The sequence below is a fragment of the Xenopus laevis genome, chromosome 6S, assembly GCF_017654675.1.
Source record: "Xenopus laevis strain J_2021 chromosome 6S, Xenopus_laevis_v10.1, whole genome shotgun sequence".
NCBI classification, from domain to species: Eukaryota; Metazoa; Chordata; class Amphibia; order Anura; family Pipidae; genus Xenopus; species Xenopus laevis.
This window is the reverse complement of record NC_054382.1, coordinates 27,383,051-27,407,826: the sequence shown is the minus strand read 5'-3', so window position 1 is coordinate 27,407,826 and position 24,776 is coordinate 27,383,051. Positions and strand designations below refer to the sequence as shown.

The 24,776-nt window shown below is 38.9% G+C and overlaps 1 protein-coding gene across 6 annotated transcripts in view; it reads left to right on the top strand.

Moving 5' to 3' along the window:
- ica1.S (islet cell autoantigen 1 S homeolog) overlaps positions 1–24,776 on the top strand; it is a 41,014-nt gene that overhangs the window by 3,881 nt on the left and 12,357 nt on the right. For 4 of the 6 annotated variants that reach the window (XM_041567135.1, XM_041567134.1, XM_041567133.1 and 1 more), the window contains exons 3-9: positions 665–836; positions 4,878–4,950; positions 7,901–8,024; positions 10,087–10,285; positions 19,236–19,361; positions 19,445–19,543; positions 24,460–24,504. In XM_041567135.1, coding sequence (XP_041423069.1) covers positions 665–836; positions 4,878–4,950; positions 7,901–8,024; positions 10,087–10,285; positions 19,236–19,361; positions 19,445–19,543; positions 24,460–24,504 — 838 coding nt within the window. 6 annotated transcript variants of the gene reach the window in all.

Genomic DNA, 24,776 nt, shown 5'->3' with positions numbered 1-24,776 from the left:
TTTGACTAGTGAAAGAAAATCCCTCTAGCTGTCTGGGATCACTTCCTATTTACTAAAATGTGACATGGATTGGCCATCGCATGTGATAAGAACTTAAAAAGCCAGCAGGCCCACTGTACTTCCCATGAAAGTAAATTAAATAGATCCTGGGCAGATCAGTAGGTTTTATTCACCACCACAAATACTATCCTTGATTTCCCAGATAGTTACGAAGTTAAAAGGAAACACTTTGATTCTATACCTGATATCTCAATTTCTGCACTAAAAGCATGAAGATTACAGTACAGGTATGGGATCTGTTATCCAGAAAGCTCCGAATTACGGAGGGGCCGCCTCCTATAGACTCCACTTTATCAAAATAATCATTTTTTTTTTAATTATTTCCTTTCTCTAATAATAAAACAGTAGCTTGTACTTGATCCCAGCTAAGATGTAATTAATCCTTATTGGAAGCAAAACCATCCTATCGGATGTATTTAATGTTTACATGATTTTCTAGTAGACTTAAGGTATGAAGATCCAAATTACAGAAAGATCTATTATGTGGAAAACCCCATGTCCCGAGCATTCTGGATAACCGGTCCCATACCTGTATATACTATCCCTTTAACTAACGCAATCAGTTTAAATGTTAATGATCTTGTTTTGTGGTTTTCTTGTATAGCCATTACTCACGGGAGTTTTATGACCAATATGCACAAAGCCAAGACAAGTCAGTAGTAAATAAGATGCAGCAGAAGTACTGGAAGACAAAGCAGACTTTGATAAAAGTCACTGGGAAGAAAGAAGATGAGCATGTCGTCGCTTCTGATTCAGATCTAGATGCTAAACTAGAGGTTGGTATTGGCTTAATGCATAGTAAAGAATATTAGTAGCCACAAGTCCATCTCTGGTAATGTATGAAAGACTACCCATCTTGCACAGAGTTTCTGGTCGGGATCAGGCAAACGGGTATTTATCAGGAACTTCTGCAGTGCTGAGTGTGCTTAAAGGAGAAGCAAACCCTTTACCAAAAAAACCCTACCCCCACCCCACGTAGACCCTCTCTCTCCTCCCCAGCCTAGCTGCCCCCCAGGGAAATGCCCCTAACTTTTTACTTACCCCTCGGTGCAGATTCAGGGATCGCAGTTTACCACAGCCATCTGCCGGGTCTTCAGTAAGTTGAGACGGAGACCGGCGAAGTGGTGCATGGGCCGAAATGCACGGAAATTGCAGAATCGCCGTAAGAATGACCCGGAAGATTGCTGCGATGAACTGCGATCCCTGAATCTGCACTGAGGGGTAAGTAAAATGTTAGGGGCATTTCCCTGGGGGGAGCTAGGCTGGGGGGGGAGAAGGGAGGGGGTTCTATGTGGGGTGGGGGGGTAGGGTTTTTTTTCTGGTAAAGGGTTTGTTTCTCCTTTAGATCAATATTTAGGCACATTGAAAAGCATGTACAAAAATCTTCAATCCTGCCTTGTATACAACCATAAATCTAATTAGGATGACTGTGTAACATACATTCTAGTTTCTGTGCAGACAGCCTTTACCCCCCCCCCCCGAAAGGCCTGTTGCAACTTCAACCTCATTGTAAGTTAAACCAAAGATACTGCATGACAAATTGCAGCATTTTGACTGGATACATTTATTTTCCTGCAAAAAAAATCTGAAATCCTCACACAAATTACATTTTACCCTGAACTTCTGATTCCTGGTCAGTTATGCTACAGAATTACACAATGAAAAGACACAATCTTGTGCTTGTAAAAACACTTCCCTGCTCTCCATAATTCCAGTCAAGTTCATTTAAAACATTTATTTTCCCTTAACATTTTCTCTTATGTATTTACCCTTTCTCTCAAGCTATTTTCTTCTTGCTGTGGACAGCACTGTCCAGAACACCAGTAGTTATAACCACATTGGTACTGGAAGCGCCATTTGTTAGCAAGAAGTGAGCAGGCTGGCTGTTCTTCCCATAAAGCAGCTTCATTACTTGCTGATTGGTTCCTTACCGATATCAACAGAAAAGCAAACATGCAGCTCTGTTAAGCTTGTTAATGATTTTCCTCCAGGTTTGAACCACAGCTGTACCAGATTCTTAAAGGGGAACTATTGCGAAAATGGAAATTTAATATAAGCTTCAGCATACTGAAATACAGAAACTTTCTAAATCCAATCAATTAAAAATTCTGTACTGTTTCTGAAATAATTAAGTTACTCTTCACTATTCTTCTCTCAGCACCTGTTTCTCTTTATTGTCTCTTCATGCAGCATTTGGGTGTCAGACATTTAGATCCAATATATCTTATAACGGTTTTTTTTTTTTGCCAAGAAGATGTATTAGAGTTCACTATTAAAATCACCAGACACCATGTCTCTCTACATGCAGGATTTGTGCAAAAGGCAGTTATTTTGTTAGATTTTGTTTGTACTGGAATCAGTTATTAGAATGAACTCTAATACATCTGGAAAGGAAGCCCCACCCTATAGCATATATTGGATCTAACTGTCAATGAATATCTGGCACCCAACTGCTGCATGAAGAGACAATGAAGAGAAACAGATGCTGAGAGAGAAACTATGCATACTATTTAATTGATTGTATTTACAAAGTTTCTTATTTTAGTATGCAAAAGCTTATATTAATTTTTCATGATGGTTTCCCTTTAAACCATAGGCAAATAGAGCGTTGACTCTCCTGGACGGCAGCAGAGCTAACACTCTGTGTGCCCACGGTTTTAGGATTCTCTCTCTAGTCTTTTCTTCGCAAATCTCTCCAATGGCAGCTGAGTCTAATTGAACCTTTTAAGTGTTAAAATACTACAAGAAATATGTGGTGGGATTGCGCAGATGTAAAGAGACTATGGGCTCTTACGTTTTGGGAGATAGCTGGCATAAGCACCTCCCCCTGAAACCATGCCCTAAAATAGCACTGCTCAATATGTTTTCCCCAGACCACATCTATAGTGCGTCTCAGCCCTCAAAATTTGCACAGCATCTAGAATGGTCTTTGCCCGTTACTGGAGGGGCCCTATACCCCAAACTTGAGCAATAGTCAGAACTAAGGTAAAGGAAATAATGGCTATAGAACAATTTATGGCATTTACAAAAAACAAAAAAATCTGAAAATTTGGACAGGTCTGGGAACCCTGGACAACTGTACTCCCACCCCGTAGCTGTATGGATCAGGCTCTCTGTTTATAATGGACAATATTAGCTTGCAAGGTACTCCAACCATGCCACAAGAAAACAGGACACCACAATGTTCACTTATTTATTTAGTTAATTAGGTATGTTTCTTATTGATCAATAAAAATATTTATTACACAGAAGGACAGTATGAGAGACACCGTCATCTAAGCAGACGAATAGGAACTCTGGCCTGGGGGGTTTAAACTACAAAAAATGAGGATCGCACGCTCAGAAAAAAGTTAATTTATTTTACATAAAGGTTACAAAAAATGAATCAAACAATGGCCCCAAGTAGTGGCCCTACGCGTTTCGACCAACAAGGTCTTTATTAGGGGCAAGAAAAAAGAAAAAAAAGCCTTTTTTTTCCTTTTGTTTTTCTAACCTATCTGTTATCTACTTTTTATCCTGTGCTTGAATGGCTGCCCCATGCCTACACAGCAGCTTGTTCATATAAACTTTAGTTGTGTTTCTGAAGCAAACACACCCATTTTATCAGTGCAACACAACAGTACATTATATTGCCAATCCTTTTAAACACTTCTTTTTTGGTGTTATTGTTTTTTCAAATAATGGCTTCAAATGAAAGATACATAACATTGGTAATAATTCCTTAACATACTTTGTACTTAATGTACAAAACTATAAATACAAAATCAGTGGAAATTGTAATAGTGTTCAGGAGATTGGTGTCAATTATTTTGATATGGGGAGAGAGTAAGATCCCTGTTAAAGGACAAATAAAGCTAAATCGTTAAGGCCCCTCATACACGGGCCGATAAAAGCTGACGACAGACAGAGTCGGCAGCTTATTGGCCCGTGTGTGGGGCAATCCGACGGGCTTTCCCGATCGATATCTAGCTGACAGTTGGCCAGATGTCGATCGGGCAGGTTAAAAAATCCCGTCAGATTGTGGCGCATCTGTGCATGTATGCAGTCATGCGATCTGACCGCCCATATCGGATGCATTATGATCCAATCAGATCAGCCTATCACCCACTTCAATGTGGGCATATCGGGGTCTATGGCCACTTTTAGGCACCCCCCCTTGACTAATCGCTTACCAAATACAGTGGGCTAGTGCTGCTTCTTGGGATTTAGGGCTGTGCCTGTTTCAAGCCTGGCGCAAGGTTTAGTTGGTGGCTGCACACTTAAAGGAAAGCTATACCCCCAAACAAAGTAGGTCTCTATAAAAACAGCTCATATGTAAAATCCTGCTTCATGTAAATAAACCATTTTCATAATAATATACTTTTCTAGTAGTATGTGCCATTGGGTAATCATAAATAGAAAATTGCCATATTAAAAAATAAGGGCCGCCCCCTGGGATCGCACGATTCACTGTGCACACAAACATACCAACAAACCATACTTGTTAGGTCACATGAGCCAATTAACAGACCGAGTTCTTAGTTGCTTAGAATTGGCCATTCTGTTACATATTAAATGTTAACTTAAAGGTGAACCACCCCTTTAAAAATCAGGCCCATGTTATTGTTGTTATAGTTCAGGATTCAAGTAACTGGAACAAACCCTTTCTTAATCCATAAAACTCTCAGCATCCCATTACTCTAAGCCTACTCTTTTGTGATGCTTCCTGTTTGCAGACGTGAAGCAAGTAATCTTCATTTAGCAGAGCAGGGCTTTGTTTTTTAAATAGTTGATTTCAAGGAAGGGTAACTGTGTTTTATCATTCTTTTTCTCTGTAGCTTTTTCATTCAATTCAGAGGACATGCATGGAGTTACTGAAAGTGATTGAGCAGTATCAGAAACGCATCTGCTGTAAGTTGAGACACCTAAGTTGTATTGCTATGTATTATGTTTGTATGAATTATGGTTTGCTTATAGCTGCTAACTGACCTATATATAGGTGCAGTGGAATGGAGGCAAGGTTAAAACAAGAAGTAAATTGCCTGTCAGTACAATTGTGGCTCCCTGAGCATTGAGATTTTCTATTAAGTTCACATCCTTTGGCAAATATAAGAATCACATTTAGTTACAGTACAAGTGGGAAGAAGAATTCTATATGTGAGTCATGCATAGGTGTGTCGCACAGATTGATATAAACAGTCAAAACCCCAAGTTTATGTTTTGTCAAATGTAGCATGTGTAGTTAAACAGTTAAAAGCAAAAACAAGCAACCACTGTATTGAGGGGGGCTGTCTTTGTTCTGCTTTTATTTTTCAGCTATGAAAATGTAATATTGGCTTCAGCTAACTTTCTAAATACAATTAATAAAAAATTATGTACTGTTTCTGAAATAATCAAGTTACCTTCACTATTCCTCTCTCAGCATCTATTTCTCCTCATTCTGTCTTCATTCAGGATTTGGGTGTCGGATGAATGATCCAATATATCTTATAGGGGACTCATTTTGCCTAGAAGATGTATTAGAGCTCACTCTATTAAAATCACCAGACATCCTGTCTCTCTACATGCAGGATTTGTGCAAAAGGCAGTTATTTTGTTAGATGTTGTTCAGTTATTCGAATGAACTCTAATACATCTGCTAGGAAAGGAAGCCCTACCCTATAGCATATATTGGATCTAACTGTCAATGAATATCTGACACCCAACTGCTGCAAGAAGACAAAATGAAGACAAACAGATGCTGAGAGAGTAAAAGTTAATTGATTATTTCAGAAACAGTACAGAATTTTAATTGATTGTATTTACTAAGCTTCTTACTTCAGTATGAGAAAGTTAATATTATATTTTGATTTTCACGATAGTTCACCTTTAAGCCCTATAAACTTAACTCATAAGACCCATTTTCATGAGCTGGGGTACAAGTTTTAACAGGCAAACAGTTGTGTCCCTTAGAGCCAGTGCACTTACCGCTTTCACCCTGCTCATGGGCCTTATTGCTGTGCACCTTGTAACCGTTTTCCTCCCAATGTTTCTGGGTTACACCTCCTGAAAGACGTGAAAATTAGGAGTTACCTAGCATGCACCCATGGCCCACTTATGACTTTCTGTACCTGTGTGTAGCATTGCAAGGTTTCACACACATATATATAACAAGTCCGTGAAAATCGGTGCACACTTGGATTAATAGAAAGGTTAAAAATAAATACTTTATTAATTACATTAAAAGAACTGGTCAACGTTTTGGTCTTTGCCTTGACCTTTGTCAAGACCCCTGTATGTGTGTGTCAGTGTATGGAGTGTGTTAGAACCAGTGGCCTTGAGAGAGAGAGAGAAATATATATATATGCACTGGTCATCTTTCTAGGGGTGCTAGGAGCAGGGTCTTAAAGTGCAATAACATGATGGTTTGTGTCTGTTTTTCTTCTTACTTTGTACCTTGTACTCATTCTCATTAGTAAATCAGTATGCATGCCTATACTATATAATATACAAAATTATATTTTCTAGAGAAGCCCAAGTTCTTTCTCTTATGGGCCATTACTGTAAAGGAGAAGGAAAGACTAAAATTAAGTAAGCTTTATCAGAAAGGTCTATATGAATACACCAGTAAACCCAAAAAGTAATGCTGCTCTGATTTCTCTGTCAAAAGAAACACCATGTCTTTCCTTCTATTGTGTACACATGGGCTTCTGTATCAGACTTCCTGTTTTCAGCATAAACCTCCAGGGCTAGGGCTTGAGCATGCTCAGTTTGCTCCTCGTTCCCTCTCTTTTTCCTCCTTCCCTCGGAGATATGAGTGAGCAGGCAGGAAGTGATGTCACACCAAGCTATGGTAAAGCATTCGGCAGAATAAATGGTTTTATATCTTGTACTATTGTGGCTAATCTATTGGCAATAAGCTGCTTTGGTAGCTTTCTTCTCCTTTAAAGAAACACTGCAACCTTCTGCATCTGTGTATATATATATATATATATATATATATATATATATATATATATATATATATATATATATATATATATATAAAATGCACGTGGTGCCGGCACTCACAGGGTTTGCATGAAAAACTCAAACATTCGATATATTGAAATAAAGGAAAAAGGTTTATTAAATCCATTCAAACCTTTTTCCTTTATTTCAATATATCGAATGTTTGAGTTTTTCATGCAAACCCTGTGAGTGCCGGCACCATGTGCATTTTCTGTTTATTTTTTAACCAGAGCACCCAGGTATTTTTGTTTATTTGAAGGTGTGCAGCTTGTACCCACCTTTCCCTATATATATATATATAGAAATATATAGAAATCCAATTGTAGTTAACAGCGCACACTGGAATTTTTTAAAAGGATTAATTTATTTATCAAATGTTAAAATTCACATGTATCGAGGTCGATACATGTGAATTTTAACATTTGATAAATAAATTAATCCTTTTAAAAAATTCCAGTGTGCGCTGTTAACTACAATTGGATTTCTACATAATGGACACAACAGCAGCACCTGGTTCCTGGTAGTTTTTGAAGGTGTGCGAGAGACCTTTTTCGTTTTTTATATATATATATATATATATATATATATATATATATATATATATATATATATATATATATATATATATATATATATATATATATATATATATATATATATATATATATATATATATATATATATATATATATATATATATATATAATATGTGTGTGTGTATAACTATATCACATTGTGTATAGTGTGTGCTTTTTTCCACATATATGTGGGATGGTGTAACCTCTCTGTAAGTTTTGTTGATTTTTAAAGCACCAATGAATGAATGAAGGCATTTAGTTTTGCTTATTCATAAGTCTTTTCTCCCCCACAGTCTTATCGCAAGAAGAAAATGAATTGGGAAAATTCCTTCGCTCACAAGGATCTCAGGATAAAACCAGGGCAGGGAAAATTATGCAGGCGACTGGGAAGGCTCTGTGCTTCTCTTCTCAACAGAGGTGCGAGTTTGTGTGTATGCACTGCTCTTTAGTTCTGTTCCCTTGGACCCTACTCTGTTGCCTTTTACTGCAGCATCTAATCATGTCAAACCTGTTAATTGGTAAAATTAATGAAGTGGGATATGGAGCTCTGTGACAATGGTTAAAGCAGAATATGAGTACTGTTTGCTTAATGGAAAAGCCTGTCAGATCTCAGGAGAAAGTGTAGCTGTTTGGGAGCATAAACAAATCTTTTTTTATTTAGGAAATGCTGGAAAATGTTGTTTAGCAGCCAGGGGGCAGTATGGTTGCACATGCCTAGGATAAAGGTTTTACTACTTGATTTTTTAAATTGTATTTTCATAACTCTTTTTAGCCTAATATCAACATGCTGTCTTTGGTGCTCCTACACTGGGCAGTTTAAAGGGGAGAGATTATTAAGGAGCAGTAACACCAAAAAATGAAAGCATTTTAAAGTAATGAAAACATAAGGCACTGTTAAAAATTGTGTGCTTCAGAAACTCTACTATAGTTTATAAACAAGCTACTGTGTAGCCATGGGGTCAGCCATTGAAAGCTGAAAAACGAGAAAAAGGCATGGGATACACAGCAGATAACAGATAAGCTTTATAGTATAAAACATGATTCCTCAGAACTTATCTACTGTGTATCCTGTGCTTGAATGGCTGCCCCCATGGCTACACAGTAACTTGTTTTTATAAACCACAGTACAGTTTCTGAAGCAAACGCACCAGTTTTTCCAGTGCATGGCAACAGTACATTAAATTAATGAAAATATAAACATTTTAATTTTTTGGGTGTTACTATTCCGTTAAATAGACCTTCTGCCCCTTGTTTTAATTACAAAAAAATATTTTTTGTTTATGTTTTTCACTTGTGCCACCAGCAAAATGGCTTGTATGTTATCAACCTGAGTGATAAATAAATGAACTTAATAACACAGTAAAGGGAAACTAAACCCTAGCTGAGCAGTATGCTCTATCTAATGTATCCATGCCTTCCTGAGTGCCCAGTGGCCAAATGTTAAAGGAGGGAGAGCTACGTTATGTTTGCACAGGGCTGAAAATATGATTCCCTACCACTTACTACCACCACCGGTATTTTTTTTGATCACCCCACAAGGGTAAGTTATTATAGAAGAAACCCCTCCTTTTTTCTAATGTACAGTGGAACCTCAATATAACATCCCCTGATTTTACGTTTTCCTTCATTTTACATTTGTTGTTTGTGGTCCAATCTATATATTATGCATAATACATTTCCCTGATGTTATCTTTTCCTTGATTTTACACCATTTTTTTTTTTGGTCCCCTGAAAAAACATAAAATAGGGGTTCTACTGTATGTGCTTTTGCTGATCCTTTGATTACATTCCTGTTTATAAGCTCTCTTTCAGCCTTTGAAACTAGCATTAAAGGAGAACTAAACCCTAAAATAAATAGGGCTAAAATGCCATATTTATATACTGACTATATTGCACCAGCCTAAAGTTTCAGCATCTCAATAGCAGCAATGATCCAGGACTTCAAACTTGTCACAGGGGGTCACCATCTTGGAAAGTGTCTGTGACACTCACATGCTCAGCGGGCTCTGAGCAGCTGTTGAGAAGCTAAGCTTAGGGGTTGTTGCAAATTATCCAGCAGAAAACTAGGTTGGCCTGTAATATAAGCTGATGCTACAGAGCTGATTATTACATTTTGATGCTAATTGCATTGGTTTCTGTACTGCCATGTAGTAATTATACATACTGTATTAATTACTAATCAGCCTTATAGTGTGACATTTCTATTCTATGTGTACTGTGTACTATATTTTGAGTGAGTCCCTAAACTCAGTAACTGACAGCAGCACAGCATGTGCAGTGAATCAGCAGAAAAGATGGGGAGCTACTGGGGCATCTTTGGAGACACAGATCTTTTACTTTACTAAAAGGCTTTGGTTGTCTGGGGCTGGCACTAGAAGCTAGAAGTCTAAACCATAATGTACAACATTTCTAGCTGACTTCTTTAGATTAATGTCCTTGTCCTTTAAGTATATGATGCTAATGGTGTATATACTTTCAGGCTGTCTTTGAGAAGCCCGTTATCCAGACTCCACCAGGAGGTGGAGACCTTTCGATACAGAGCTATCTCAGATTCATGGCTGACAGTTAACAGGATGGAGCAGTCTAGGACTGAATATCGAGGAGTGTTGCTCTGGATGAAGGATGTATCTCAAGAACTGGACCCTGATACCTATAAGCAGATGGAAAAATTCAGAAAGGTACATTTTTGTATATATCGAGTTTCATTTACTGAGGGTTGCATTGTCAAAAGCTCAGGCTCCGAATACTAAATGTATTTAACCATAACCTGGCATGCTGCGTTGCAGACTTGTGTGACTACTAGAAAGCTTGTGTCATTGGGTAAGTGTTGCAGATGGATCAAGAACAGGGAAATATAATAGTAGGTGTAGTTGGCTGCTGCAGTAATATTCTATAGCATCCAATTAGATATACTGGAAGCAAGCATCTGGATCGAACTTGTGTGCATATATTAGTTGAAACTGCTGAATGCTCAATGCAGTTTAGTTTTCTATGACAGTAGTAGTGTTCTACAGTTTTTCTTTTTTGATAACTGAATTTCACCTACAGGCATGGCATCTCATAACCAGAACCCCAATATTCAGAGAGCTTCAAATTTTGCGAAGACAAACTCCCATATAGTACTTTTTAAGCAAATTGCTCTGTTTCTTTAAAAAAAAAAAGTTTCCTTTTTCTCTATAACAGGGCTGTCCAACTGTCCCCTTCTGTGGCCCCCTAAATGCTGTGTCTGTTTACCATATGTAATAAAGGTATCACTACAGAGATTAACTGGCCCCTGCATTGTTTAAACCTCAAATTCAGATTAACCCCCTGTATTGTTCACACCTGTGATCCTCCTGCACTGTTCACACTTGTGACACCTCTACTGTTCACACCCCTACAGCCCTGTACTGTTCACACCTGAGATCCAGACTGAAATTTACCACATTGTTCACTTCTTCACACTTTATACAAAATGCTAATGAGGCACCAGCACTGTGTCACTGTATGTAGTACATATTAGAATGATAGCTTTCCCTGTCTCCTGCTCTGTTCTGCCTTCCCTCCCTGTGTGTGCAATTCTCTGCTTGCCCAGTGCTGCTTGTGAGTGCCATTGTCTGCTTGCCCAGTGCTGCTTGTGTGTGCAATTCTCTGCTTGCCCAGTGCTGCTTGTGAGTGCCATTGTCTGCTTGCCCAGTGCTGCTTGTGTGTGCCATTCTCTGCTTGCCCAGTGCTGCTTGTGTGTGCCATTCTCTGCTTGCCCAGTTATGCTTGTGTGTGCCATTCTCTGCTTGCCCTACACTACCTGTGGGATGTAAGCCTGTTAGGGGTTTGTTCTTGGGGTTATTAGCATTTGGAAATTGTTGTTAAGGGCCCCTAAGGTGTTTAATCATGTGTTGAAGGTTGCTGTATTATCCACAGGGGAGGATGAGGCATATGGATTTAAGGGTATGTTTTAACATGACTTACATTTTTCACATATGAGTGATGAGGGATTTCCCTGCAGTGAGCACCAACCATTTGGTTTTTTGGTGTGCTACCACCGTTAATGTGAATATCATCTTAAAAGTTCTTGTGGTAACATGAGTGTGGTTTAAAAGGGGCCAACACTGACTTCTATTATCGGCCCTCCAACACATAGGCCAGTAAAATGTTGGCCCTCAGTACGACAGAAGTTGGACAGCACTGCTCTATAATAATAAAACAGTACCTTGCATTTCACGGTAACTAAACTGCATGGATCCATCATGGTGGAAAAATAATCCTATCAGTTTTATTTAATATTTAAATGGATTTTACCAGCCTTAAATTACAAAAATACCTTATCTAGAAAACCTCAGGTCCCAAGCATTTCAAATAAAAGAACCTATACCTGCTGAAAATAAAAGTATTTGTGTGACTACAATCTCATGTTTTAACACTAGATGGTGAAGTTTACCAAGAAATTAAACTGGAGGAGCCTATTGGGATTCCTTGCACAGATTAAAGAGAAACCTATAATTCTAGAAAAAGTTGTTTGTGTTGCACTGCATAGAGAAAATGGTTGTGAATGGGAACTGTGCCATAAGGATCCATAAGAACCCTTGAGATCCTTCTTCATCTGTTCAATTATGTAGGAAAAGGAATTAGAGGTCACATATGAGCGATGTGGATTACTCATAGCTAAATCTAATTTCTGGAGCCTTCACGACAATTGCATACCTGGGAACAGTGGCAAATGCATGGTCACATTTAACGAATTCATAGTCAAGATTATAGTTTTAAGGAGACTTTTTCAAAACATGTAATGATGCAGAAAGAAAAATGTTTTGAAAGCAATTTACCTCTTAAAATTATATCAGAGCTGCAGAGAGATCTTAGCTCAGAAGCAAGGCTGAAATGAGGACTAGGAGTGTCTGTTCAATCTCCCACAGGAGTCTTGGTCTTGCAGAGATGTATAACAAAGTAACAAGATGATGACCCCCTGCGGCCAACATTGAAAACATAAATCATTTGTTTAATTAGGCTTCTGATGCAGTGAGTTCATTTTTAGTATACAAAATATATAAAATAGCATTTCCAGCTTTTTTCTATTTTAGACTTTAGTTCCCCTTTAAGGGTTTAAAATGCCAGGATTCCCCCTGTTATTTGGTGGAACTGAAGAAGCCGCTCAGATGAGTATTGAAAGACTTTCAAGATCATTCAAATGCCCAGTTGTTGTAGACTTCTGCCCCATGCAAAACTGTTGATTTATGGTAATGTTCTTATAAAATAAACCTTGCAAATGGTTTGGGCATGATTGAGCTTTAGAACCATTTACTCTGCTGCAAAGTATTTAAAGAATAAGTAAACCTTTTATTTTAAAATCCTTAAAGGTGGCCATACACAGGCCGATAAAAGCTCTCGACAGACCAAGTTGGCAACTTATTGGCCCGTGTATGGGGCCCCCCCGACGGGCTTTCCCGATCGGATGGGACAAAAAATCCTGTTGGATCGCGGCCACATCTGTTCGTTGATGCGGTCCCGCGATCTGACCCCCATTCCCATTAGTTAGGATCCGATCGTTGGGCTGTAGGGCCCACGATCGGATCAGCCCGATATTGCCCACCTCAAGGTGGGCATATCGGAGAGAGATCCGCTCGTTTGGCGACATCGCCAAACGAGTGGATCTCTCCGTGTATGGCCACCTTTAGGCATCTTTTAACAGCTCCCAAAACAATATACCTCTCTCTACATTGAGACTGATGTCCTTTTTAAGATAGTAGCTGAAACCTGCTGCCTAAAGCTGGCCATTTTAGCAAAGATATAGTCTTACGAAACTTACGAAACTCAGAATAATCATCCCAAAATTTTTGTACCATGGTGATCTTTTCTTTAGTCGATCGGACAGGTCAGAAGATTTTTGTGGGCTAACAATATCTTTGCATATATTGCCTGACAATATCAGTGATTGACTGCCACTACTGTTTCTTTGACGTAACTTTTGTATGATTGCTGTCTGGAAATTAATGGCCAGAACATCTTCTGATTTATTTTCTCTACTTCTTTTAATTTGAATGGTTATTTGTAGATTGTTACATTGAAAGGAACAATCTTTCATTGTACAAGAAATAAAATCTGCCCCTCTAGGGCCGCTTTAACCAGTCACTTTCTTATCTAAAATGAAGCTCTGACCCTTTAATACACTGAGCCTTCCTTCTCCTAAAGGTGGCCATACACGGGCCGATAAAAGCTGCCGACAGACCGAGTCGGCAGCCTATTGGCCCATGTATGGGGGCCCCCGACGGGCTTCCCCGATCGAGATCTGGCCGAATGTCTGCCAGATCTCGATCGGATGGGACTAAAAATCCCATCGGATCGCGGCCGCATCTGTTCGTTGATGCGGTACCTATTGAGTGCTGTTCTTAGATCTACCAGAGAGCTGTTATCTTGTGTTAGGGAGCTGTTATCTGGTTACCTTTCCATTGTTCTGTTGTTAGGCTGCTGGGGGGGGGTGATATCACTCCAACCTGCAGTACAGCAGTAAAGAGTCACTGAAGTTTATCAGTTTATCAGTTTTTTAGAGCACAAGTCACATGACTGGGGGCAGCTGGGAATCTGACAATATGTCTAACCACATGTCAGATTTCAAAATTAAATAAAAAAAAAAAAAGCCTTTGTTCTTTTGAGAAATGGATTGCAGTACAGAATTCTGTTGGATCATCACTATTAACTGGTGCTTTTTGAAAAAAAAAATGTTTTTCCATGACGTTATCCCTTTAATCAACTTCGTATTCAAAGGAAAAGTGAGGCTAATATACTAACAGGGCAAAGCATCATGTTAGATAAGAAAGTGACTGGTTTCTGCAGCAGGTTTTAGGGATTTTAAGATAAACAAGCTTACTTATCCTTTAAGCAGTTTTGCATAATTAGTTGTAAGAATGGCTTTAAGTGTGAGTAGATCGGAGCAGATAGAGGAAAACCTAAAATCAGGCCAAGTATTTCTAGGGCCAGTTGAAGCTGTGTAAGCTCCGGGGCACACGTCCAAGTCTCATAAATCTAGAGCTGTCATCAAAAGTGTGATAGACTGCTGGAACCGCTCAGGAACAGCTAAGTAGCATTCATAGTGAGAACACAAACCCATTTCTAGCAGTCACAGGAAGCTCAAGTACAAGTCTCAATTGATACACACATACAGTGGTTGTTACTTTAAACTGCCTGAAAGATAGGTGTTTATAATGTGTTAGAAGTAGAGCCTTTGCTGGGAATCAAACCCAGGTCTCCCTGAGTCATAAAACAGTTCATATTTCATAATATTGTTAGGAGCTGCAGCTTTTCCTGTAAACTATGTCTTAATAAGTAGCATATGATTCTTTTGCCCATATGTAAATTTCCACCAAATGTATGAGAACTTCTTTAGTGGGAGACTTGAGCCAAAGAGAGATACGAGGCAGGTCTTTACCATAGGATCACTAGTTCCTTAGGATGCACACACACCTCTGCATCACACAGAAAGTAGATTTAGCATGAATGTTATGGTTGAGTACAGGCGTTTGCGTGTGTGTGCCCATGGGAAGCAATAAACGTAAGCAACCCTATGCCAGATATCTAATCCAAAATACATGATGATAATCTGTTATATTGACCATTAATCGACCCCAAAAGAAATAAAACTCATTATTGAAGGTTTATAGCTAGGGTTTTGTACCTAAGGGTTAGGATTGGCAATTATTTATCCATAATTTGTAGGGTAGGTAACCATGATCCCCCTGGCCACAGTGATAGAGGTTGGTCAGTCTTTTGGAGCAGCGTTTCACCTTCTCCACAAATAAATGGTGAGTAGGCTACTATTTTGTGTTTATAGATCTTTTAAAACTGGAAGGTAGGGAATGGGTAGGTATGTAGGTGCGTGAGCTATAATCAATGGAACTGATGCTCTACCTTAAAGTGATTCTGTCCTGATTTTTATGGTGTAGTTTTTATTTCTAAATTACAGTTTACTTTGCAAAAAATGTATATTGCATATAATAACTCTACCAAGTAAAATTTCATTCCTGAACCAACAAGTATATATTTTTTTAAGTTGTAATATTGGTGTGTAGGCAGCCATCTCAGGTCTTTTTGCCTGATCATGTGATTTCAGTAAGAGCCAGTGCTGCACTATGGAACTGCTTTCTGTCAGACTATTGTTTCTCCTTCTCATTGTAACTGAAGGAGTCACAGTGGGACCTGGATTTTTACTATTGAGTACTGCTCTTATATCTACCAGGCAGCTGTTATCTGGTTACCTTCCCATTGTTGTTAGGCTGCTGGGGGTGATATCACTCCAACTTGCAGTACAGCAGTAAAGAATGACTGAAGTTTATCAGAGCACAAGTCACATGACTGGGGGCAGCTGGGAAACTGACAATATGTCTAGCCCCATGTCAGATTTCAAAATTAAATATAAATAAAATCCATTTGCTCTTTTGAAAAAACGGATTTCAGTGCAGAAGTCTGCTGGAGCAGATGCGTTTTTACATGTTTTCTCATTATTATATAATATAATTTAATATTAAGTACAGGTATTTTTTCCCTGCAAAGTCTTTCAGACTGGGAGTTTTTTTGTTTTGTTACATTATCCAGTGCAGTAGCTCTAAATAGGTGAAAGTCCCAGAATACCATTTAATGGTAAAAGTGTTTCTATCCGTGTATAAACAGAGACTATTTAGGCTGCTGCTCACTGTCTATAGACTTTGTGTGGCTAATGTCTGATCACACCTTTGTGCAAATGAACTTGCCATGTTGCCTGTGACATTGCTGATTGTGTGTTGCTTGTCCGCATCCTGTTCATTGGTTTCTTTGCCTCCTGTTATCTCACTACGGTTTCTGTCTTACACTAGATACTCCCTTCCTCTCTCTGACTAATGAACAATCTCCATTTGTATGGAAGTGGCTGCATTTCCCAGCATATATAGCCTCCGATACTTTTACTTCAGCTGAATGCTATTGTACTGTAAAAAAAAAGAATCTGTGGTTTATATAGTTAAAGGGTTAGTTCACCTTTCAAATAACTTTTAGTGTGATGATATTGGTGATTTGCAGTTGGTCTTCATGTTTTTGTTTGTGCTTGTTCTGTAATTGACATCTTTGTTCAGCAGCTCTCAAGCTGGAATATACAGTAAGTAGCTATTTGGTTGTTGGGGTACAATTTACGCTAGAAACCAGAAGGTGTTTTAATGAGCGAATAGATGATGAATAGGAGAGAGCCTGAATAGAAAGATCATTAAAGGGATACTGTCAAAACAAAAATAATTTCAAAATTAATCGGTTAATGGTGCTGCCCCAGCAGAATTCTGCACTGAAATCCATTTCTCAAAAGAGCAAACAGATTTATTTATATTCAATTTTGAAATCTGACATGGGGCTAGACATATTGTCAATTTCCCAGCTGCCCCAAGTCATGTGACTTGTGATCTGATAAACTTCAATCACTCTTTACTGCTGTACTGCAAGTTGGAGTGATATCACCCCCTCCCTTTTCCCCCCCCAGCAGCCAAACAAAAGAACAATGGGAAGGTAACCAGATAGCAGCTCCCTAACACAAGATAACAGCTGCCTGGTAGATCTAAGAACAACACTCAATAGTAAAAACCCATGTCCCACTGGGACACATTCATTTACATTGAGAAGGAAAAACAGCAGCCTGCCAGAAAGCATTTCTCTCCTAAAGTGCAGGCACAAGTCACATGACCAGGGGCAGCTGGGAAATTGACAATATGTCTAGCCCCATGTCAGATTTCAAAATTGAATATAAAAAAATCTGTTTGCTCTTTTGAGAAATGGATTTCAGTGCAGATTTCTGCTGGAGTAGCACTATTAACTGATTAATTTTGAAAAAACTTTTGTTCCCATGACAGTATCCCAAAGTAACAGTAACAATACATTTGTAGCCTCGTCGACTTCCAGGGTCAGTGACCCACATCGAAAAACTGGCAAGAGGCAGAAGAGGAAGACCAATAATTAAAAATTATGTATAAAGACTAAGTTGCAAGAAATACAGTAGGACATTCTATAACATAACATGTTAACTTAAAGGAGTGGTTCACCTTTAAGTTAACCTTTTAGTATTTAATAGAATGGTTAATTCTAGGCAACGGTTTAATTGGCCTTCATTTTTTATCGTTTATGAATTATTTGCCTCCTTCTTCTGACTCCATCTTTCAAATGCGGGCCAATGACCCCATCTGAAAATCAAATGCTCTGTAAGGCTACAGAGTATTTGTTGCTGTTATTACTCATCTCATTCAAATCTCTACATAATATTTAAAATTTAATGATGAACGACCCCTTTAAAGGTAAACTGCGTCTTTTATGCTGAGTTTTGTTTGGCCCTGCTAATCTGACTGCAGATACAATAAATGTATTGGCCACCATCACACCTGCTCTGTAGGAAACAGATTTGGCTTGAAATGTCAGAAATATGAACTTGTGAGGTCATAGGCTGAAATGTGAGATGAAAACTGGTGGGTGCTTGTTCCTGAATGCTTCCAGTTGTCCATGAGAATTCTATAATACAACCATAATAACGTGAGACCACATATTGTTCAATCTTGCCCACAAGCTATTTGTAAGCCTTGTGCGGCGCTTGCTCCTCTTGGATACTACCTTATTCTGCTCATAAGTACTGCAAATGAAGTATATCACCCACCTCCATTTCCCCCCCCCCATGCAGCGGCAAACACAAGACCACCAATGTACAGGTAAGCCCAGGATACGCAGTTCTCCTGCTAACACCAAGAAAAGTGCTCTCCGGTAGAATCTTACAGAATTACATCCACTCAAGTTTAGTAAAAATACCATGTTGCCTTCCACTAACCGACACATCTCAGTACATTTCGGATAGAACTTGATTGAAACAAACGACAACGCCGCACTAGAAAAGCCAAGCCTTCTCGCATCCTAGGTCATCTGGAATCTTTAAATTCGCTCACCGTTCACACGTAGCTGACAACCAAATCTGCAAGCTGCGGTGGTGCATGTACAGCTGTTCCTTTCCGTTTGTAGTCAGTAGGTCCCTTCATCTACTTGGCTTCATCTAATGCACAATGTATTACTAGAGTAGGAGTGTGCCTGTATTAGTTCTATATTATTATATAGCTAATAATGCCCTAATCTGCCCAGAAATATACTGACATCCCACTCTTCTTTATACCACGACATTCACATCAATGGGAAGTGGTGTCAATATAATGTTTTTAAAAGCGTGACATGGTGCTTGTATTTTACATTAAGAAAATGGAAACAATGCACAGTTATGGGACCTATTAGCCAGAATGCTCAGGACCTGGGGTTTTCCAGATAATGGATCTCTCTGTAATTTGGATCTTCATGCCTTAAGTCTACTAGAAAATCATGTAAACCTAAAATAAACCCAATAGGCTGGTTTTGCTTCCAATAAGGATTAATTATATCTTAGTTTGAATCAAGTACAAGTAACTGTTTTAAAATTACAGAGAAAAAAAGGATATATATTTTTTTAAAATTTGAATTATTTGATTATAATGGAGTCTATGGAAGCCGATCTTTCTGTAATTTGGAACTTTCTGGATAATGGGTTTTCCAGATCCTAGACCTGGATAAAATGACCTTTTGCAGCAAAATTGCCTTAAATCTGATGCATTTCCAAAAAAAAAATGCTTATTTTGTTAGGTCCAGGCGCAAGTACGCCACACCAAAGCTGCCTTTGATAGACTGAAGACAGATGTATGTGAAAAGGTGGATCTGCTGAGAGCTAGTCGATGCAACCTCCTATCTCATGTCTTAACTACATACCAGGTAATGGATGTGTCCAGTCTTCATGTAACCACAGAATTACTCAGCTCTTATTAACTGCCATGTTGTTTTTATTTCTTTTACAGACCACACTACTTCACTTTTGGGAAAAAACCTCACACACTATGGCAGCAATCCATGAGAGCTTCAAGGGTTACCAGCCATATGAATTTACCACATTAAAGGTAAGAGAACAAGGGTCCATACAATCTTCGTGTAACCTATGAAAAATAAAAAAACACATTTTGGGCCTGAAGATGGAAGCTCCTTTATTCTAATCTCAAGTCCTCTGGAAGGACCTTGGGTGACTAAGGCACTGACGAGTTTATTGTATGGTCCATGTTGTATATTTATAGATGACAGAAACCACCTTTTCTCTAGTCCTAAAACTTTAACTTGGCTAGCCCATTATAGTGCCATATCTATGATGCCCCCTTGATGCTGTTGTATCCTATATTTATAAATCACATGCTCATAACCTCATTTAGCAACATTGGATCTTATCTGCCACTTAACTTCCCCTATCATTGCACAGACTCACGTACCACTTGGAGCTATAGTCCACTTAGAGAACTGACCATTGGCAGCTACTCTGTAAACAAATACCTACACATATTAGCCAATTCTCTGTACAAAGAGCACCGATAAGAGAACCATGCTCAGTAGCAAACATTTATGTGGTACCGTTTAGTCATGGTTCAGCCTGACGTTGTACCTTTATCTATATACTGTACATTTGTCTTCAGGTGTCTCTGGTTATCATTTACTGTTCTGGATGTACACTGGCCCTTACTGTAACCTATAATATGGTGTGAAAGTGTTCCCACACTCATCTAGTCCTAAATCATGTGGCCACATAATTTCCCTTCAAATGCTGTATTATGTGCAGTGGGAAGTTCCTTGTGAAGCAACTTCGGAAAACAAACCACCGCGTGTGATTAGCACCGGCGTTTTTTCATTTTAGCCGGTGCAGGCGACCAAATCTCTCCAAAACGCCCAGTGTGGCCTTACCCTTACAGAATATTTGTTTTTGGTTGGGGTCAGTGACCCCCGTGGAAATGCCCCATACTTTATATACTTACCCCTTGATGCAGATTCTGGCAGTGGCATCCATCTTCCGGGTCCTCGGTAAGTTGACTGGGAGATCAGCAATCTCAGTCAATTTCGGTGCATGCGCAGTTGTCGGAAACCAGCAAATTGCTCTAACTGCGCATGCACCGACATACCAATCTCCCAGTCAGCTTACAGAGGTCCCAGAAGATGGATGCCGTGAAGTCCGCTGCCAGAATCTGCGACGAGGGGTAAGTATAAAGTATGGGGCATTTCCCCGGGGGGGCAGTTAGTCTGGGGGGAGGAGGGAGGGGGGTTTACGTGGGGTGGGGGATACGGGGTTTTTTTCTACAAGGTTTCCTTCTCCTTTAAAAAGCTATAACAAAGAAAAAATGAAGGCCAATTGAAAAGTTGTTTGGAATTCTATGACATACTAAAAGTTAATTTACAGGTGAATCACCCATTTAAGCTAAGGTGTAAGTTAGTTTGCTTTCCCTTTGCAGCTCTACATCTTGCAGTTTCTGCCTGCAACAGCTGATATTTAGCTTTTTCTCTCCCTGTGAATGTAAATTTAAAATCTTGGACTATATGAACCTTTGCCCAAAAGTGACACTATCCTACACAGAGACCGAGGGAGTGTTATGACGTATGCAGTTTTCCACTTGCTGATATAAAGCACATATGGTGGGAAGGACAGGTGCATAGTGTTTATTTACTGTCAGCAGCAGGGACACAGACTTACGGATGAGTGCAGGGCTTTCCATCCACACTCACTATTTGTTTTATTGTGTATTCATAACTAAATAGGGAATCGTCAGCAGCCTAATCCATCAGCCAGGAGAGGAGGTACATTCACATGAGACCAGTGTAATTGTCCTATCGGAGAATTATATCAATATTGTTACACAGAATACAATATACAATGCTCTGTACTTGTATCTACATTTCTAGAAGCCTCTAAATTAATAGGGGGGGGGGGCTTTGCTCTGAACATCTATGGATATTGCCTGGCATTTCCATAACTGCATTAAACATGCCAGGCAGAAGCTCAGAGCATTCTCCTCTAATGTACAGAGCCTGTTGTGTAGGAACAGACAGATGGGAAGAAGTGATTGCCTTTGGCAAAACCCACCTACCCCAGACATCTCACACGGCTCTCTTCCAAAATCAGGGAGCGAAAATATGAACATTTTGTCTTGTGCGTTCTATATATTATTATTTGACTGTAATTATACATGCTTCCATACTAAATGCATTGCTGTGACTGTTTATTTGGCAGGTTACTAGGGGTTGTTCACCTTTAAATTAACTTTTAGTATGATTTAAAGAGTAATATTCTAAGACAATTTGCAAGTGATTTTTGAGTTATTTCATTTTTTTATGAAGCAGCTCTCCAGTTTGCAGTTTCAGCCATTTGGTTGCTATGGTAGAAATTGTCCTAGCAACCAAGCATGCATTGAAAAAGAGACTGGAATATGAATAGAAGAGGACTGAATAGAAAGACGAGTAATAAAAAGTAGCATTAACAATACTTTTGTAGCCTTACAGAGCATTTGTTTTTAGATGGGGTCAGTGATCCCCATTTGAAAGCAGGAAAGATTTAAAAGAATTCAAAAACTATAAAAAAAAAAAATAAATAATGAAGACCAATTGAAAAGTAGCTCAGAATTGTCCATTGTCCAACATATTTAAAAGTGAAGTAAAAGGTGAACCACCCCTTTAACGTAGAAAAGTTATTGGGAAATTCCAGACACTTATTTGATTTGATACCCTTATTGTTTTACTTTATTTTAAGATTTTTTTTTTTTTAGTTTACAAATTGGGCTACTTTTTGGCTAGTTTTCTTTTTTTCAATCAACCATTAGGGTAGAACTCCACGAGTGCTTTTCAGTGTATTGACGCCCGGCAACAAAACACGCAACAAGTTGGATGGAGACGCAGGCGTTAGGATTCTAATTGGACTGAATGAAAAGTCGCAGGTAAAAACGACATTACATCCGACGCGACACGGATGTGGACGCAGAAAGCAGCGCCTTCATCGGATGGTCGAACCGTGTAGTTGTTACCTCCGACTTTTCATTCAGTCCAATTATATCTTGATGCGTGTGACTCTTCTTCTACTTTTCAATTAGTCTTTATTGTTTATTTTTTTTTATAGTTATTGAATGATTTGCCTTCTTTTAAATCTTTCCTGCTTTCAAATGGGGGTCACTGACCCCATCTAAATAACAAATGCTCTGTAAGGCTAAAAATTTATCGTTGATGCTACTTTTTATTACCCAGTTTTGTATTCACTCTCTCTCCTATTCACATTGTTTCTAATTCAAATCAATGTGTGGTTGCTAGGGTAATTTGGACCCTAGTAACCAGATTGATGACACCGCAAACTGGAGAGCTGCTGAATAAAAAGCGAAATAACTCAAAAAAATGAAATCCAATTGCAAATTGTCTCAGAATATCACTCTCTACATCATACTAAAAGTTCATTTGAAGGTGGACAACCCCTTTAATCATGGGCACAAAACATGTAAGGCTTTTTCCAAGATGGAATTTAAGAAATAATTTTAGCAGCAATTCTCTGATGTGATAAACAAAAGCTAATGTGTTGGGGTATAATTTTGGATTTGCAGGGCTGATCCCACGGAGGAAACCCATATGGGAGCATTAAGTATAATATACACTTGATAAAAGCAGCGGCACAGGAATACGTGAAGTTCATACGCATATCATCTCCATATAAGCCTGACTCTATTATCCCATTATCCTGCAGCCCCCCCATCTATTATCCCATTATCCTGCAGCCCCCCCCAACATAGATCATTATAAGGGCCTGGAACCATCAAAAGGATTCTCATTAGCTCAGTGAGGCTCCATGCTGGGACAATATGGCTGACTGTTTGTGCCATGACATTTCCCATGCTGGGAGCATCACGCTGATCATTGTTAAAGAGAATTTCTGAGCAGAAAACGGCATGAGGCAGTGGGAGACGCGAGTTTGATGGATCATGGCAATTACTTGTAAAGGCAAAATATCATTAAAGCCTGTTATTTATTAAGGCACAGTTCTGCTTGTATTAGGGGTTGTTTTTGCTTTGTTTGTCTGTAGATAATGTGCTGCAGTCTCAGTATTAATGCTGTGCATGTCGACTAGCACTCAACACAAGGACGTCACTAGCACAATATAAGGGATTATAAAATAAGGGATTGTATGGCAGAACCTGTAGTCTCCCTGGAGCCTTTCTGCTTTGCACCTTCTTCTCTGTTCCATGTAACTGCTGAATATATACTATGTGTACAGTAGGGTTGTAGTTAAAGGAAAACTGTACCCCCCAAACCATGTAGGTCTCTATAAAAAGATATTGCATAAAACAGCTCATATGTAAAATCCTGCTTCATGTAAATAAACCATTTTCATAATAATATACTTTTCTAGTAGTCAGTGCCATTGGGTAATCATAAACAGAAAATTGCCATTTTAAAAAATAAGGGATCATACGATTCACGGTGCACACAAACATACCAACAAACCATACATGTTAGGTCACATGAGCCAATTAACAGACCGAGTTCTGTCTTTTGCTTCAACACTTCTTCCTGTTACAGTTAGAGTTGTAGTATTTCTGGTCAGGTGATCTCCAGCACACAGACCATCACAAAATGGTGGTTGAAGGCAGGAGATGTAAAAGGGCAATATTTACTTAAATATATATACCAGTTTGGTAACATTCTTTAATATGCCACTTAATATGATGTAAACTATCTGTTGCTTAAGTGTTCGTTTTGGGGGTATATTTTTCCTTGAATAATAATTCATCTTTTAACTGAATCTAGCATGGGGATACTCTCATCCAATCAGATCACTTGTATAATAATACCTGTATTAGAAATGTATTCATTCACAGCATTACTATATTTCATACCAGTGATAAGGAGAACAGATTCCTATTGGTCCCCTTGTAGTTTAAATCATGTAAATGGCATGTCCTGCTTGTAACTGGCCACTCAGTAACTTCATGATCTCAGAGTAATGCCTTGCTGTGTTTCATGCTAGCCTAACAATAGGAAGCCAGGAGCATCTCCGTGTTCTGCAGACCAGGTACAAAGGCAATTTGTTACATCAGAGAGTGTTGTGTTTGTTCAGACTGTGGTTGGCTTTGTGTGCCATTACTGCAGCTACTGATACTCCGGCCCATCTCTCCATCTGAAGCACATTGAAGAGCAGAAGAAGACCAGTTGAGATCCTTGGGCTGATTTGCTGTTTGTGAACTACAACTCCATGCAACACCCTCCAGCTTCCATTAGCCTTTAATTAGCTCTCCTCAAGATTACATTATGTTTAAGCTATGTTCCGTTCTGACGTCAGTGGCC